A 16,436-nucleotide genomic window follows, 5' to 3' on the forward strand; every position below is an offset into this window, starting at 1 on the left:
CTGTTTCCTCCTCACTCCCAGAGAGGTAGTCATCCATTAGTGGTCCATATTTGTAGCAGGTTATTATTCATCCCATCTCCATGCTGACTCAGCTCCACTTGCCCCAGCTGTCTCTGCACACTCCCTGACCACTTGCTCGGTATGGAGAGACTAGAAGGTGCACAGTGCCTGTTTACCCCTCTGCACCAAACTCCAGATCTGGGGAGGCTGTATAGTGGCCAGCAGTTGAGATTTACTCCCTCTTGCAACTTGTGTGGACATCTATGCTGGGCCATGATCTGACCCTGTATAATAACCACCTATGAATTCTGGACTAATAGAACCAAAACGATGTGGATTTTACCAGCTAAGTAGTTTCTCTGGTGCAGTTTCGCTAGTCCAAGAACCACCCTTGTTGCTAGGGACATGATTCAAAATTTAAAAAAATGAAACAAAACCCAAAATGGGGGATGGCGTTTCAAGCCTACTTTTTATGGCTTCACGCAGCCAATTCCTTAGCATCCTCTCTGAGGGAAGTAGAGTAGGTTTATGCTGTCTTTCAGGAAACTGCGGAGGAAGTCTTGGCTTGGAGACAGTACAGGAGGCTGCCAAGTGTTTGTGAGAATGCTGAGTGTCAGCTGGCTTCCACTGCTTGATTGATTGGCTGTTGGTAGAATTAATGGTGCTAGCACATCAAACAATTAGCAGTAAAAATTACCCTGAAATTTTAGACTACTCCTATCCTGATGTATGTAAAGAAAGTACCTTCCTATGACCATATGTGCATTTCCTAACAACCCTTCTAACAAACCTTCTGGTTTGGAGAGTTGAGTGAAAGGGGAAAACCACACTTCTTAAAGAAACCTCACTATTATTGCAGGTTCATATGCTCAGTGGTCCAGACTCTGGAATTCCATTTGTATTATCTAAAGATTTGTAGAAACAGCTGATTATCTACCCAAAATCTTCAAGCTATTCCCATTTTTATCTGTATGTATATTTTTATTGAGGTTTTAAATATAACAATAGAAAAAACTGATTGTCTTACAACAATTGTTTCTTTGTACTGTAACTGAGACATATTGTCAATCAAGTGTCAGCTGTTAAACTAAGTGTTTATGTGGAGGGACATTCTCTTCATTTAATAATCTAATTGGTATGTCATGATGTGTGTGTCAAGAGTCATGGAAGAATGTAGAGATATATATGTACTTTGTGTAATTAGAGAGTCAAAACTAGTCTAGATCTAATTATTGATGTATAAAGAAATCAAACTTTGTAGAATTTGTCTGCCTTCAAACAGTATATGCAAGATTATCTGTTTCAGGTGGGTAAGTGTCTCCATTCTCTCATGTCCAGAGTAAGTTTGCTGTTTGGGATCCAGAAGTTGAGAGTATATGTATTTTTGGCTCTAGGAAGAAGCTATTAAAAGTCTCTAGATAATTTCATTCATTTTTTTGTAACATCGTCATGTTAGATAGGAGTAAAGCCAGTGTCGGCTGGGTACCTGGGTTTTAGTATTTTACTCTTTCTTAAACAGTATTGTTGCCAAGATCTCCAGTGTGTTTGCTTTGTCTTCTCACTTGAGAGCTTTGTAATAGTTATCTTTACTCTGAGGACTTCACGAGAGAGAGGGAGGGAGAGAGAGAGAGAGAGAGAGGGTGCTTAAAAGTATGCAGCCTGTCCAGCAGCACCTGTGAAAACTGTTAATGGCCTGGAATGAGAATTTGTCCGCTCGGTATATGTGGGAGCAAGGAGCAGGATGTTCTAGTATATCATCCATGTTTTGGCTGTTGCCCCTTTTCCATTCCTGAAGGAAACTGAAGCCTTGCTTTCAATTTTTCTAAGTTTTTAAGCAAATTGTGGTGATGTTTCTTTCCGTGTCATCTTTAAAGTTCAGGAAATCATATTACAGCAGCTGAATTTGTAATGGAAATAAAGAGCACTCTGCAGCAGAGCAGCTGTCTGCTCCTGTCCATATCCCATCCCCCGGCATTTTTAGATGGGAAGTGAAGCCAGAAATGCTTCTCTGAGTGTGTTTGGAGAAAAAAAAATCCTGAAGTAGTTCCTCAATGCCAGAGGAGCAGCCGATTGCTGCTGTTGCTGTTTTGGTACTCATAATTTGCAAGTGTAGCACCTATGAACTAGGGGAGCACATGGGAATACTCAATGCTAAATAGGTGACTAAATGGACAATGAAATGGCCTAACCAAAATATTTCTGAAGATTCATATTTTAAAATTAGGCTCATGCTAGGGAATGAAAATGTTTGGATATAATAATTTTCCATATACCTTGTCTTTTATTAAATACACCTTCATAAGTTGATGTTTGTAGGTTTGTTTTATATTTTAATCAGCTCATATAACCATGGATCACAAGAATAGATTTATCCTTATTAATATGATGGCATTATGGCAAAGGTTGTAATGTGGATTCCTAGATGAATACTAATGTTTGGCCAGATGGCTGAATTAAAGCAAACAGAGGTTCTGATGCAGCCTTCTTGAACCATTTCTGACAATGCATATGCAGTTGACATTAATGTTTCTTTCTGCAGAATGTCACTCTTGAGGTATGGTTCTGTGATGATATATAAAAAGAAGTTCAGCAATGCCAGAGCAAATAAGGCCAGAAAGTAGGACACCAAAAAGTGTTACTAAACTTTAGAAAGGAAGATTTCAGTAAGAAAAGATGGATTAGTCAAAAAAGCCCTAAAGTTAAATAAATGAAGTAAAATCCTTAGAGGTGAAATGGATGCTACTTAGAAAATCAATACTAGAGTTTCTGGAGATGTGTGTACTGATGAACAAAAGGGAAACAGAAAGGCAAGTAGTAAACCATTATGCCCTGTTTGCAAGGTAAGAGGCTATTCAAGCTAAACAGAAATTCTTCAAAATGTGGAAATCTGACCCTAGTGAAGCCAATAAATAAGAACATAAATTATAGCAGGCAAATTATAAGAGGGAAATTAGAAGGGCCAGAATGGAGTGAGAAGAGCAAATAGCTAAGTGTGTAAAAGCAGACAGCAAGAGATTCTTTAAATGTACCAGAAGCAGAAAGACTGCAAGAGATGATGGGTTGCTGGATCACCAGAGGGGAAAGGGAATAATTAAGCAAGATAAAGACATTGCTGAGAAGCTAAATTATTTCTTTGCGTCAGTCTTCACCATCAAGAATGTTGGGGAGATTCCTGCCCCAGACATGATCTTTTCTGGTAACAAAGATTCTCTCTCAGTGTCTCATACTCTCAGACATTGAGGTGATAGATGAAGAAGTGCTGAAGCAATTTGACAATTTAAAATGCAGTAAGTCACCAGACCAAGCTGGCATATACTGAAGGCACTTAAGTATGAATTGGCTGAGCTGCTAGCAAAAACATGCAATCTCTCATTAAAAACAGCTTCTGTATCAGAAGATTGGAGAGTAGCAAATGTTGTATCTGTATTTCAAAGGAGATGTACAGATGATCTGGGGAATGAACAACCAGAATGTTTATATACCTAGCAAATTGGTTGAAATGATAGTTAAAAACAATTACAAAACATCCAGAAGATCATGATATTATTGGGACTAAGCAGCACGGTTTGTGCAAAAGAAAATTGTGCTTTACTAATCTTTTAGAAGTCTTTGAACATGTCAGTAAAGTAGCGGAGAAAGGAGAATTGATTGACATAATTTATGTAGATTTTCAGAAGGTCTTTGACAAGGTCCGGCTCTAGAGGCTACTAAAGTAGGTAAGTAGTCATGAGGTTAAAGGCAAATTATTGTCATGGATCAAAATTTAAACTACCATACACATCTTACAAGTTTCCAAATTAGCTGTTTCAGCTCAAGAAATGGCCCTGGGCGATACTGTTGACATCTCATTGAAGACCTCTGCTCAATGTGCTGCTGTGATCTAAAAAGCAAACAAGATGTTAGGATATATAAGAAATGGGATGAAGACTATGGAAAATATTATGATGCCTTTATATCAATCAGTGGTGCAGCCTCATCTTGAATATTGTATGCAGTACCGTTCACCATAACTCAAAAAGGATATTATGAAATTAGAGCAGGTTTAAAGAAGAGCAATAAAAATAATCAGAGACCTGGAAAAACTCACATATGAAGAGAGATTGAAAAGATTGGAATTGTTTATCTTAGAATTGAGAATTAAGAACGGATGTGATAACGTATATAAAATAATGAGTGGTCTGTACGAGGGAAATCAATCTTAATGGTTCAGAGATGAGAGAATCCATTTTAAGGCACTTGGAAGAGAGGAAGGTGATCAGGAACAGTCAACACGGATTTACCAAGGAAAAGTCATGCGTGATCAACCTGATTGCTTTCTGTGATGAGGTGACTGGCTCTGCGGATGTAGAAAAGGCAGTGGATGTGATATACCTTGACTTTAGCAAAGCTTTTGATACTGTCTCTCACAGTATTCTTATCAGCAAGTTAAAGAAGTATGGGTTGGATGAATGGACTATAAAATGGATAGAGAACTGGCTAGAGCATAGGGCTCAATGGCTCCTTTTTTAGCTGGCAACCGGTCACAAGCGGAGTGCCCCAGGGGTCGGTCCTGGGTCTGGTTTTGTTCAACATCTTCATTAATGATCTGGAAGATGGGGTAGATTGCACCCTCAGCAAGTTTGCGGATGACACCAAGCTGGGGGGAGTGGTAGATACCCTGGAAGGTAGGGATAGGATACAGAAGGACCTAAACAAACTGGAGGATTGGGCCAAAAGAAATCTGATGAGGTTCAACAAAGAAAAGTGCAGAGTCCTGCACTTTGGACGGAAGAATCCCATACACAGCTACAGACTGGGGACCGATGAGCTAGGCAGCAGTTCTGCAAAAAAGGACCTGGGGGTTACAGTGGATAAGAAGCTGGATATGAGTCAGCAGTGTGCCCTGGTTGTCAAGAAGGCTAATAGCATATTGGGGTGCATTAGGAGGAGCATTGCCAGCAGGTCACGGGAAGTGATTATTCCCCTCTTTTCGGCATTGGTGAGGCCGCATTTAGAGTATTGTGTCCAGTTTTGGGCCCCCCACTACAACAAGGATGTGGACAAGTTGGAGAGAGTCCAGCAGAGGGCAACAAAAATGATTAGGGGGCTGGAGCACAGGACTTATGAGGAGAGGCTAAGGAAACTGGGCTTGTTTAGTCTGCAGAAGAGAAGAATGAGGGGATTTGATAGCAGCCTTTAACTACCTGAAAGGGGATTCCAGGGAGGATGGAGCTAGGCTGTTCTCGGTGGTGGCAGATGACAGAACAAGGAGCAACGGTCTCAAGTTGCAGGGGGGGAGGTCTAGGTTGGACATTAGGAAAAAATGTTTTACTAGGAGGGTGGTGAAGCACTGGAATGGGTTACCTAGGGAGGTGGTGGAATCTCCATCTTTAGAGGTTTTTAAGCTGAGGCTTGACAAAGCCCTGGCTGGGATGATATAGCTGAGGTTAGTCCTGCTTTAAGCAGGGGATTGGACTAGATGACCTCCTGAGGTCCCTTCCAACTCTAATATTCTATGATCTATGGTTCTATGATTTTTTACCTTAGAAAGAGATAAATAAGAAGGAATATGATAAACATATATAAAATAAAGAATGGTTTAGAGGTGTTAGATCAGAAAATTCTGTTCTTCTTCGAGTGCTTGCTCATGTCCATTCCACTGTAGGTACGTGCGTGCCCCCATGCATGGTTACCGGAATTTTTTTCCCCTTAGCAATACCTGTAGGGCCGGCTTCGGCGTCCCCCTGCAGCCCCGCACACATGCCACAGTACATAAGGCGCCACCAGCCCTACGCCCCCTCAGTTCCTTCTTTCCACCACTGATGGTTACTGGAACTGCGTTCATTGCTTGCTTAATCCACGAGTGCCTCTTAGTGTTTTAGTTTTAAGTGTTCTTAGTGTGATATAGCAAAGGCAGAAGTCTGTAGAAAAGTGATTGAAGGGCGATATGTAAGCCTCAGAATGCTCCGGGCTCTGTTCCCTGCAGTTTAGCTGAGAGTCGTTAGGGGGCAATTAGGAGCAGCTGGGGCTAATTAGCGACCAGCCAAGTGCTCCATAAAAACCCTATGACCCAAACAGACAGGGCACGAGCTGGGAGGAGCAGGAGTGCTGTGCTGTGCGTAGGAGTACTGATTGCGAGGAGGAACAGACCAGAGTGCAGATATTCTGTGGAAGAGCAGGCTGGAGGAAGGTACCAGGCTCAAGAAGCCAGAAGGAGGGGGAAAATTAGCCCAGGGGAAGAGAGTTTGCAGTTGGGAACACGGTGCCAGCAGCACATAGCTGCTTCTCATAGGGTCCCTGGGCTGGGACCCGGAGGAGTGGGTGGGCCCGGGTCCCTACCCCCTCCTCGGGGAAACTGGAGTGACTGGAGACGCCCTGACCCACTACAAGCAATGGAAGCGTGAGGCCCACTAGGGTGGACTCGGCTGTCTGCCACACTAGGTAGTTGTTAAGTAGAAGTAGTTTAGTGTATTATAGATAAGTAGTTGTAAATAGTTTAGTAGTTAAGGTTTAATTCCATTAGGGACCTCTGCCTGGCAGCAGGGCATGCCCCGATCTCCAGGCTTCAAGCCCTGTAAGACTTGTGGCAAGCCCTTCCTGCTTAGCGACCCCCATGATAGTTGTTTGAAGTACTTGAGGAAATGTCATAGGAAGGACAAGTGCCATATCTGCAGGTCATTCAGGCCAAGGACGCAGAAGGAGTGGGATATTCGTCTAAAGGCCCTTAAGACCAGCCTCGGAGCCGTCCCGCTCCCTCTCAGTTCCAAGCACTGTGTCGGTTCAGAGCGCCCCTCCAGCACTAAAGCTTCCACGGCACCGATCTTCTACTTCACCACCAAAAGAGAAAGCAGAAGAAACAGTGCTTGGAGACGGGTCGCTTCCCCGCACCTAAGAAGGCTAAGGAAGCAGGGTCGAGCACAGGGCCTTCAGATCATCAGGCCGAGCAGACTCCACCTGAGCAGAGCTCAGCGCCTAGAGTCCTCAGTCCCTCGAGGGAGCCTCCTCCAAGTCCGGGGAGTGGAAGAGGCCCTTTGCAGCTCGTGGTGCTGTTGATGCCAGAGGCATTTCGAGGGGTGAGAGACTTAATGGCGCTGGCTTTGTCTCTGACCCCTTTGCCTGGGATGAGGCAGGAGAAGACAGCACTGGCGTTGAAAGGGAAGCCCCTGATGGGACCCCCTTAATGGCTGCACAGCTCTCCAGGGTCTTGGCATGCCTCCCCACGAGCCAAATCACTGAGGAGATGGTCCCCTCCATCCAGGCACCAATATCAAAGGGTGCGTTCCCTGTCACCGGTCAGATCTCCGGAGAGGGAACGCCGTCAGCGGGGGCATTCAGTGTCATCGTCTTGGCACCATTCCTGGTCACTGGCATCCAGGACCACAGACTTGGCTGGACGGTGCCAGTCTCGATCGAGGTCCGGTAGATGATCACCATTGAGGAGTCAGCACCGGTCGTGTTCCCTAGCACTGTTGAGTTTGCCCATGCACTCATGGTGCAGAACGTGGGCACCGGGCTGCTCCCTCAGAGACAATCGGTATCATCGTCAATCCTTGACACCGAGGCGCTTGCATGCTGTGCAGCGCTGCTCCCACTCCTCCTCTGGACAAAGGGCTTCTCAGGCTCAGCACCAGTCTGGGGAACGCTGGTGACCGGTGTCCCATTCCTCGTTGCTGGAGCAGCGGTCGCTGGAGTACTGGAGGTCTCAGGAGGCCAGATACCGATCCCGCTTTCCTTGGCACCGCTCGGCAGGAAAGGGGTCACGACCAGGGCCCCTGCCCAGCTGCTCCAGGATGCCTCAGGGATAGTGGCCGACTCAATGGCCCTTTTGGAATCCCTGGAGGTTCCCTGTGGCCATAGGGCCTTATTCCCACTGATCCTCAGGGAAACAGTCTGCGGCCCCAGCATCCCCGGCCAACAGTCACAGCTCGGTCTCCAATGCAGAGTTGGACCTGCTGGAAGGAACATCTAGCATGGTCTCCCAACAGCCAAGGAAGATGCCACCGCTCCCTGCACCGGGTCAGTCATCTTCCTCTTCTCCAGACAAGGCAGTCACTGCAGTGCCCTCCGCTTCTCTGGACAACTTCCATGCCCATCAGGAGCTTCTCAAGAGGGTCACATCATAGTTGGGACTAGAAGCTGAGGAGCTTCAAGAAGCATTGGACAGCCTCTTCGATTTGCTGGCAGCAGCGGCACCGGGCCCGGTCACCCTAAAAATCCACAAAGGGGTTCTCAAGGTGGTCAAATGCCTGTGGCAGACGCCATCCTCCTTTCCACCAACCTCTAAAAGGATGGAGAAGAAGTACTATGTCCCTGCTAAGGGGTTCGAGTACTTATTTACGCACCCTTTCCCGGGTTCCCTGGTATTGGCGGCTACCAATGAATGGGATAGGCAGGGCCAACCCAACACGATTCCCAAAAAGAAAGATGACAAAAAATTGGATTTGTTTGGGAGGAAAATTAATTCTATGGCAAGCCTGCAATTTAGAATCGCGAATCAGCAGGCACTGCTGAGGAGGTATAATTATAACCTCTGGGACTCCCTCAAGCGTTTCAGTGAGGCTTTGCCCCAGGAGCAAGCACCAGACTTTACCACCCTCCTTGAGGAGGGCAAGATGGTGGCCAGGGCTGCCCTGCAGGCAGCATCAGATGCAGCTGACTCGGCTGCGAGGTCGATGGCCTCCGCGATCTCCATACGTCGCTGCTCATGTTACAGTCATCTGGTCTGTCCCAGGGGGTGCAACAGTTCATACAGGACCTGCTGTTTGATGGGAGTGAATTCTTCTCAGAGCAGACCAACACCAAACTCCAAAGGTTAAAGGACTCTAGGGCCACCAACATTTGTTGGGCCTTTATATGCCGCAGGCTGCAAGGAGGCAGTCCCGCTCGTAGCAGCAGCAGCAGCCGAGAGATCAGGCCCAGTGTTTTGAGACCTACCAGAGGAGAGACAACAGAGAGAGAAATTTTAGATGGCATAGGTTGGGCCCATCTTCCTCCTCGGCCAATCAGCCGAACCACTCTTGGCGCTCCAGTGGCCAGTGCCAATCGTTTGTATGGTGTGCCCGAGGATACCCTTCCAGTCTCGCACCAGGATCCTGCTTCCCTGCCATTTCGAAACAGGCTTGCCCCTTTCCTCCCAGCGTGGATCCGTATAACTTCGAACTATTGGGTTCTGGGGACCATTGCAGCAGGCTATACCCTGCAGTTTTCTTCCTCATCACTGCCGCAATGTATTATATCAACAGACAGGGCGGGGCCTGCTCCCCGGACCTGTGTCAGGAGGTGGTGAGTCTGTGGAACCTGGTGATAGGGCACGATATTCACCTGGTGGCTTCACATCTCCCTGGTATCAAGAACGCCACAGGGGACCAACTCAGGAGGACATTCTGACCTTGCCATTAGTGGTCTCTCCACCTCTCAGTAGTCGATATGATTTTCCAGAGGTGGGGGTTCCCCAAGTGGATCTCTTTGCTTCCAAGGTCAACAAGAAGTGCCGTCAGTTCTGCTCCATTCGCAGGCTCAATGAGGGAGCACTGTCAGACACCTTCCTACTTCCGTGGTCAGGGAGGCTGCTGTATGCCTTCCCTCCCATTCCGTTGATTCACAGGGTCCTGTTGAAAATCAAAGGGACAAGGCGAATGTTATTCTTACAGCACCCGCATGGCCCAGGCAGCACTGGTTCGCAATGCTCCCGGAGCTGTCCGTTGCCCCCCCGCGCGGAGCTGCTGCATTGGCACAACCCGCTTTCCCAGGATTGGGAGCAACTGCTGCACCTGGACCCGGAGTCCCTGCATCTGATGGCACGGAGGCTGAGTGGTTGAGCCTAGAGGAACGGGCTTGCTTGTCTCAGGTGAAGGCTATACTAATAGGTAGTAAGAAACCTTCCACCCAGGTGTCTTATCTAGCCAAGTGGAAGAGACTCTCATGCTGGGCTGCAGTCACATCCCACCAACCATCAATCCAGTCGGTGTTGGACTACCTGCTGCACCTTAAACTCCAGGGCCTTGCCACTGCCTCGTTGAAGGTGCACCTGGCTGCCATTTCAGCCTTCCATCCTCTGATTCAAGGGAAGTCGGTCTTTTCCCATGCCATGGCAATTAGGTTTCTCAAGGGTATAGAGAGACTTTACCTCCAGGTTAGGGATCCATTACCCACCTGGGACCTAAACTTGGTCCTCTCCAGGCTTACAGGGGCACCGTTCAAGACCCTGGCTACCTGCCCCCTTTTGCTGCTGTCATGGAAGGTAACCCTCCTTGTGGCCATCACCTCAGCTAGGAGGATATCTGAGATTAGGACACTTATCTCAGAGTTGCCTTATATGGTCTTTTATAGAGACAAGGTCCAGCTGAGGCCCCACCCGGCCTTTTTGGTGGTATCACAATTCCATGTCAGTCAAGACATCTTCCTGCCGGTATTCTTCCCGAAGCCACATGGTTCAGAGGTTGAGCGGAGGTGGCACACGCTGGATGTGCGCAGAGCCCTGGCCTTTTACACTGAGAGGACAAAACTGTTCCCTAGATCCACACAGTTGTTTGTGGCAGTGGCCAACAGGATGAAGGGCTTACCTGTGTCCTCGCAGCGAATCTCCTCTTGGATAACCTCCTGCAGTACGTTCTGCTATGAGCAGGCAAAGGTTCCCCTTCCGAGAAGTGTCACAGCCCACTCTACTAGAGCACAGGCCTTTTTCTGCGGCGTTCCTGGTGCAAATGCCCATCCAGGACATATGCAAAGCCGCTACATGGTCGTCGGTGCACACTTTTGCGTTCTGCTATGCCATTGTTCAGCAGGCAAGGGACGATGCCAGCTGTGGCAGAATGATGTTGCAGTCCGCGCATCTGTGAACTCCGAACCCACCTCCAAGGTACTGCTTGTGAGTCATCTACAATAGAATCGATGTACAAACACTCGAAGAAGAAAAGAAGGTTACTCACCTTGTGACTGTTGTTCTTCGAGATGTGCTGCTCATGTCCATTCCATGACCTGCCCCCCATTCCTGCTGTCGGAGTTGATGGCAAGAAGGAACTGAGGGGGGGCGTAGGACCGGCGGTGCCTTATGTACCATGGCATATACGCAGGGCTCCAGGGGGTGCCGAAACTGGCCCTACGGGTACTGCTAAGGGGAAAAATAAATCCAGTAGCCATGCACAGGGCGCGCACACAGCTACAGTGGAATGGACATGAGCAACACGTCTCGAAGAACAACAGTTACTAGGTAAGTAACCATCTTTTCTCCCTGACTCATAACACAAATATTTTCTGGTCATTGGAAGTATTAGCTAGAAGCAGACATGGATGGGCCATATGCCATTGTAGGCAATCTCATCATACCGGCCCCTCCATAAATGTATCAAGTTCAGTCTTGAAACAAGTTAGGTTTTTGCCCTCATTATTCCCCTTGGAAGGCTGTTCTAGAACTTCAGTCCTCTGATGCTTAGAAACATTTGTCTAATTTCAATCCTAAACTTGTTGATGGCCAGTTTATATTCATTTGTTCTTGTAACAACATTGGCCCTTAATTTAAATAATTGCTTTCCCTCCCTTATGTTTTTATATAGAGTAATCTTATCCTTCCTCTGTCTTCTTTTTGCTAGGCTAAACAAGCCAAGGTCCTTAAATATCCTCTCATAAGTCAGGTTCTCCATTTATCTGGTCATCCTAGTAGCCCTTCTCTGCACCTATTCCAGTTTGAATTCATCTTTCTTAAACATGGGAAAACAGAATTGTACATAGTATTCCAGATGAGGTCTCACCAGTGGCTTGTACAATGGTTATAACACTTCTGTATCTTTACTGGAAATATCTCTCCTGATGGATTCTAGGATTGCATTACCCTTTTTCACAGCTGCATCACATTAGCAGCTCATAGTCATCCTGTGATCAACCAATACACCCAGGTCTGTCTTCTCCTCTGTCCCTTCCAACAGGTAAGTCCCCAATTTATAGTGAATACTCATGTTCGTCTCTAAACTCATGACCTTGTACTTTGCACCATTAAATGTCATCCCATATCTATTATTCCAATTTTCAAGGTCATCCAAATCTCCTTGTGTGATAGTCCAATCCACTGCCATATTGGCAATACCTCCCAACTTTGTGTCATCTGCAAATTTTATTAGCATACTCCTACTTTTTGTGCCAAGGTCATTAATGAAATTGTTAAATAAGATTGGTCCCAGGACTGATCCCTGAGGAACTCCACTAGTGACCTCCCTCCATCTTAACAGTTCACCTTTCAATAACATCCTTGTGTAGTCGCCTCTTTAACCAGTTCCTTACCCACCTTTCCATTCTCATAATAATCCCCATCTTCTCCAATTTAACTAATTATTTCCCATGTGGAACTGTATCAACTGCTTTTCTTACTACTACCATAGTTCAGCTGCCGAAAATCTCATGTTGACAATATTATTACCAAGCACCTGCAGTGCTTGACACTTTGCAAACAAATATGAAGGCACATTCCCTGCAACAGATCAAATTCAATCAGTTTTACAATCAGATCAGATTCAAAGTAGATCGGTCAAAAAACAGTATGTGTTGTGGTGGCATGACTTGAAGGTGGTGATTATCTTCGGAAGGCTTTGTGAAAAATGAACAGTTAGAGGAGATATTGGAAGGAGAAATCAGAGGTTTTTTGTGCACAGGAAAGTGGGAGGGAGAACAGTTCAAATCCAAGAGCGGCATGAAAAGAGACAAGAGGAGGAGAGTGGGAGATGAGTACAAATGGTGACAAATAGGAGGGAAGATTTGGTTGAGCAAAGAGAGAGAGTTCCCAGCCTAATATTTAAAGATGATATTAGCAGGTTGGTAACCATACGATTACTTAGCATATACATGAATCAGAATTTAGCACACAAGCATTTGTATCACATTGTGATTATAGTTAATGGGCCAAATTCTACTTTGATTTATAGCAGTGTTAATGTGGAATAACTTCATTGTCTTCAATAACTTCATTGAGTTATTCCAGGTTTATACCAGTGTAAGTGAGAGCAGGATTTGGCTTTCACTGTTTAATATTTTTTAAAAACCTCCAGCTATGAAAAGATTCCCTAAACTCCTCCCCCATTTCCATTACCTCCTCTCACTTTCAGCCTTCTGTAGCTGTTGATCAGCACATGATAGACAGTATGGAATGTCTCCTTCTTTCATCTACTTGGAAAGAACTTTAAAATTACATTTCTGTCTGAAACTTTTTAAACTACTATTTGTATCAGTAGACCTATGATCACTATAACAGATGAGAAAATAAAATCTATATTTCCCCTCCCCAGCTTGTTTAATTTGTGCATTTTCATGGTTTCCCCTGTGTAGTCAGATTCCCCGTTTATTTATATGGGTTTTTCACCCAGCAACAGAAGAGAGAAAAACATTTGAAATATTGAAAAATGTGTTAATGGTAAAACCACAAAATTAGGTAGTGCGCAAAGGGGCACATGTAGTACATGAAACTACTTTTAATTCCTTTTTGGAAACTCAGTAGATTTCAAGTTCAGTTAAATTTGCCTAAAACATACTTGTCTCAGTTATAACTGTGTGGTAGTAGCAGCGCCTTGAATAATGCATTTGTCATTTCATGGATTCATTATTATAACTTATTTATTGTTGGTTGCTAGTCTTCTAAAGACTAAACACAGAGATCTTAACTTGTTCAAAACCTCAGGGTGTAGGACGTGCTCAAAGGGAAGAGAGCAATAATTTCCAGTTTCTCTTGAACTAAGGGCGCCTTGGTTAAATCATCACATCATCCATTTTGTGTTTGACATAGTGGGTGGAAGCTCTTCTCTATCTTTTCCTGAAGGTGTAACATATTGCCTTCCTCCTGGGCTATAGTGGTCTAGTTCCAGTTGATTGATCATATTGTCTTTTGCCATGGTTGTCAGTGGACATTCTCCCACTTTCTCTCAAACTGTTGCACATCAGTTGAATAACTCATCCTCCTCTATCCAGCTTGGTGTTTCTCATAATCCATTTGAAATCTCTGCTAAAACCTCACTTAGTCATCTGTCCCTTTTAATATTGTAACAGTTGACATGCACTCATGTTTCTCCACCTCTTTTTAAAGCGTTTTGGATTTTATAAACTCTAGAGGTATTATAAATACTCTTATATCATGCCACATGTCATTAACTACAATAAGGGTCAGGTTCAAATAATGTGTAGGGGTTCCATATAAAATAAACAAATAGTTTTTCCTGAGTCCCCACCTGAAACCTTACCCAGATTTAGGAACTTAAAACTTTAACCCCCGTTTAATCCTCCGGTCATCTTTAATGGTAATTTAATTGTCTTCCCTTCTTGCAAATACACTCAGGGCAGGTGTGCACTACTGCTTAAGTCAACCTAATTTATGTCACCCAGGACCATGAAAAAGACATCTCCCTGACCTATGCACTGTCCACACTGGTGCTCTGTAGGCAGGAGATGCTCTCCCCCCAACTTAGCTTCCACCTCTCATGGAGGTGGAGTAATTAGCCGATGGGAGAGCTGTGCAGTTGTAGCACTTCTACTGTAGACCTGCTCTCAGAGTCTGGGTAACTGAAGAACACAATCAAGTTTATTTAGGGATAAATAGTTTATTTGATTGTCTATTAAACTAATGAAGCCAGCTGGTTGTTTTCCAGTCCCTCTAAAATTCTGCCTCCCAGCAGAATCCCCACCTCGACCTCACCTGAAATCCAATCCACCCCACTTCAGTCAGGCGGGCACAAGGATCTCTCTTCAGTCCTGCTGTCATTGAGGTCAACAAGAGCAATATTCTAATGCATAAGCACAAGGGGGTAAATTAATGTTTCACCGGCAGCCTTATTTCTTGCATTTTCTAATTTATGAGTGCTTGACTTTGCAACCTTAACACCGTTCTTTGAAGTTAGCTTTTTTTGGGCTGTAATACCAGTTTAGGGACTGACCCTTGGAACACCTGACTACTTGCTTTGGATTCATTTTCAGTGCACCTAGGCTATTGACAAGATGTTTTCTAAGAAGTCTTAATCACTTACATTTGATGGAACTGTCTCTCTCCTAAGTGTCCCATTCTGTTATGTTCAGGTACTGTTTGGCACTGCTGATGGTCAGGTTATCGTCATGGACTGCCACGGCCGAATGCTGGCACATGTTCTCCTTCACGAGTCAGATGGTATCCTCAGTATGTCTTGGAACTACCCTAGCTTCCTGGTGGAAGACAGCAGTGAAAGTGACACAGATTCTGATGACTACTCCCCACCACAAGGTGACGTTACTTTCAGCTTTTTTCTGTTTAGTGTTTGCTCACTCTTAACTAGCAGCAATGCCGTGGAGCAGTCATGCTTTATAGAAGTATTGGAACTTCTTTGTTCCATGCAGTCTTTGCAGTCATGCTTTATAGAAGTATTGGATCTTCCATGGTTTCATCCACAAGAGGGATGGTTACATACATCTGACGCAGCAGCGTGGGGCAGTAGATAGAACACTAGACGGAGCAAGAGACCTGTGTTCTATTCCCAGCTCTGCCATTGACCCACCCTGTGACCTTCAGCAAGTCATTCACCTCTTTGTGCTACTGTGTCCCCATTGGTGAAGTAGGAATAATGATACCTTTATAAAGTGCTTTGAGATCTGTGAGTGAAAAGCATTGCATAAGAGCAAAGTAGTATCATGACTTATCATTACTGAGCATGTTTGGGACATTTGTAGCAAAATAGGCCAGTAGTCCTAATGCATATTGTCAGAGGACAGATAGTCACACAAACTAGTGCATTATTAATATTTCCAATACTATTAAACATATCTGTAAATACTGTGAGTTTTATTTTCAAGAAATCCTATTAACCAGTGATAATGCTTATCAATATGTGGTCCATCCCTGATAGTACTGAGCTTAGTAAGTTTCATAAAAGAATTAGACATGAAAATATCCCTGAGGTTACACTAGCTAGGAAAAGGGTGATTAGGGTTATCAGGCCTCATGCTTCCAAGCATAAATTAATTGCCAGTTGTGGTCAGGACAAAATCCCTACCATCTCACCATGGTATAGTATCGTACAATTAGGTGCACCATTTGGTTTTTAAACCATCAAGAAGTTAGAGATGGCAAAGACCTAATAGATCGTCCATTTTCCTGAAAGGGCAGGATATAGTGCACCAGAAAAAGGACAATTCAGATACTAAACTGATACTCCTCTTGGCAAGTGCTGGGTACAAAGTTGTTATACCAGTATATCAAGTCCAATTAATTTAAAGAATGATATAAATGTTGATGGAATAGTGGAAAATTAAGACATATTGACTAAAGATGAATCTGAACCAGCATCTCAGATCTGATCTGTTGGCTCCAAACGTGCCCTGGCAGTTTGGGTCTACCTTGGATCCGCTCCAAAAGGAGCATATTTTCCATAACCCGTTTAGGTGTAACCTATAGCAGCAGAAATCTTGTGAGATCAGCTAGCAAGAGTTCAGCATTGTTAAACCTGAGTTTAGCTATG

The 16,436-nt window shown here is 44.8% G+C and overlaps 1 protein-coding gene across 2 annotated transcripts in view; it reads left to right on the plus strand.

Moving 5' to 3' along the window:
- Positions 1–16,436, plus strand: part of TULP4 (TUB like protein 4) — a 245,722-nt gene that overhangs the window by 175,441 nt on the left and 53,845 nt on the right. For both annotated transcript variants that reach the window (XM_067542484.1, XM_067542486.1), the window contains one exon: positions 15,025–15,205. In XM_067542484.1, coding sequence (XP_067398585.1) covers positions 15,025–15,205 — 181 coding nt within the window. The remainder of the gene's footprint in view (positions 1–15,024; positions 15,206–16,436) is intronic.

Source organism: Emydura macquarii, unplaced genomic scaffold (genome assembly GCF_026122565.2).
Source record: "Emydura macquarii macquarii isolate MOO-44397 ecotype Brisbane River unplaced genomic scaffold, CSIRO-AGI_Emac_v2 contig_705, whole genome shotgun sequence".
NCBI lineage: Eukaryota > Metazoa > Chordata > Testudines > Chelidae > Emydura > Emydura macquarii.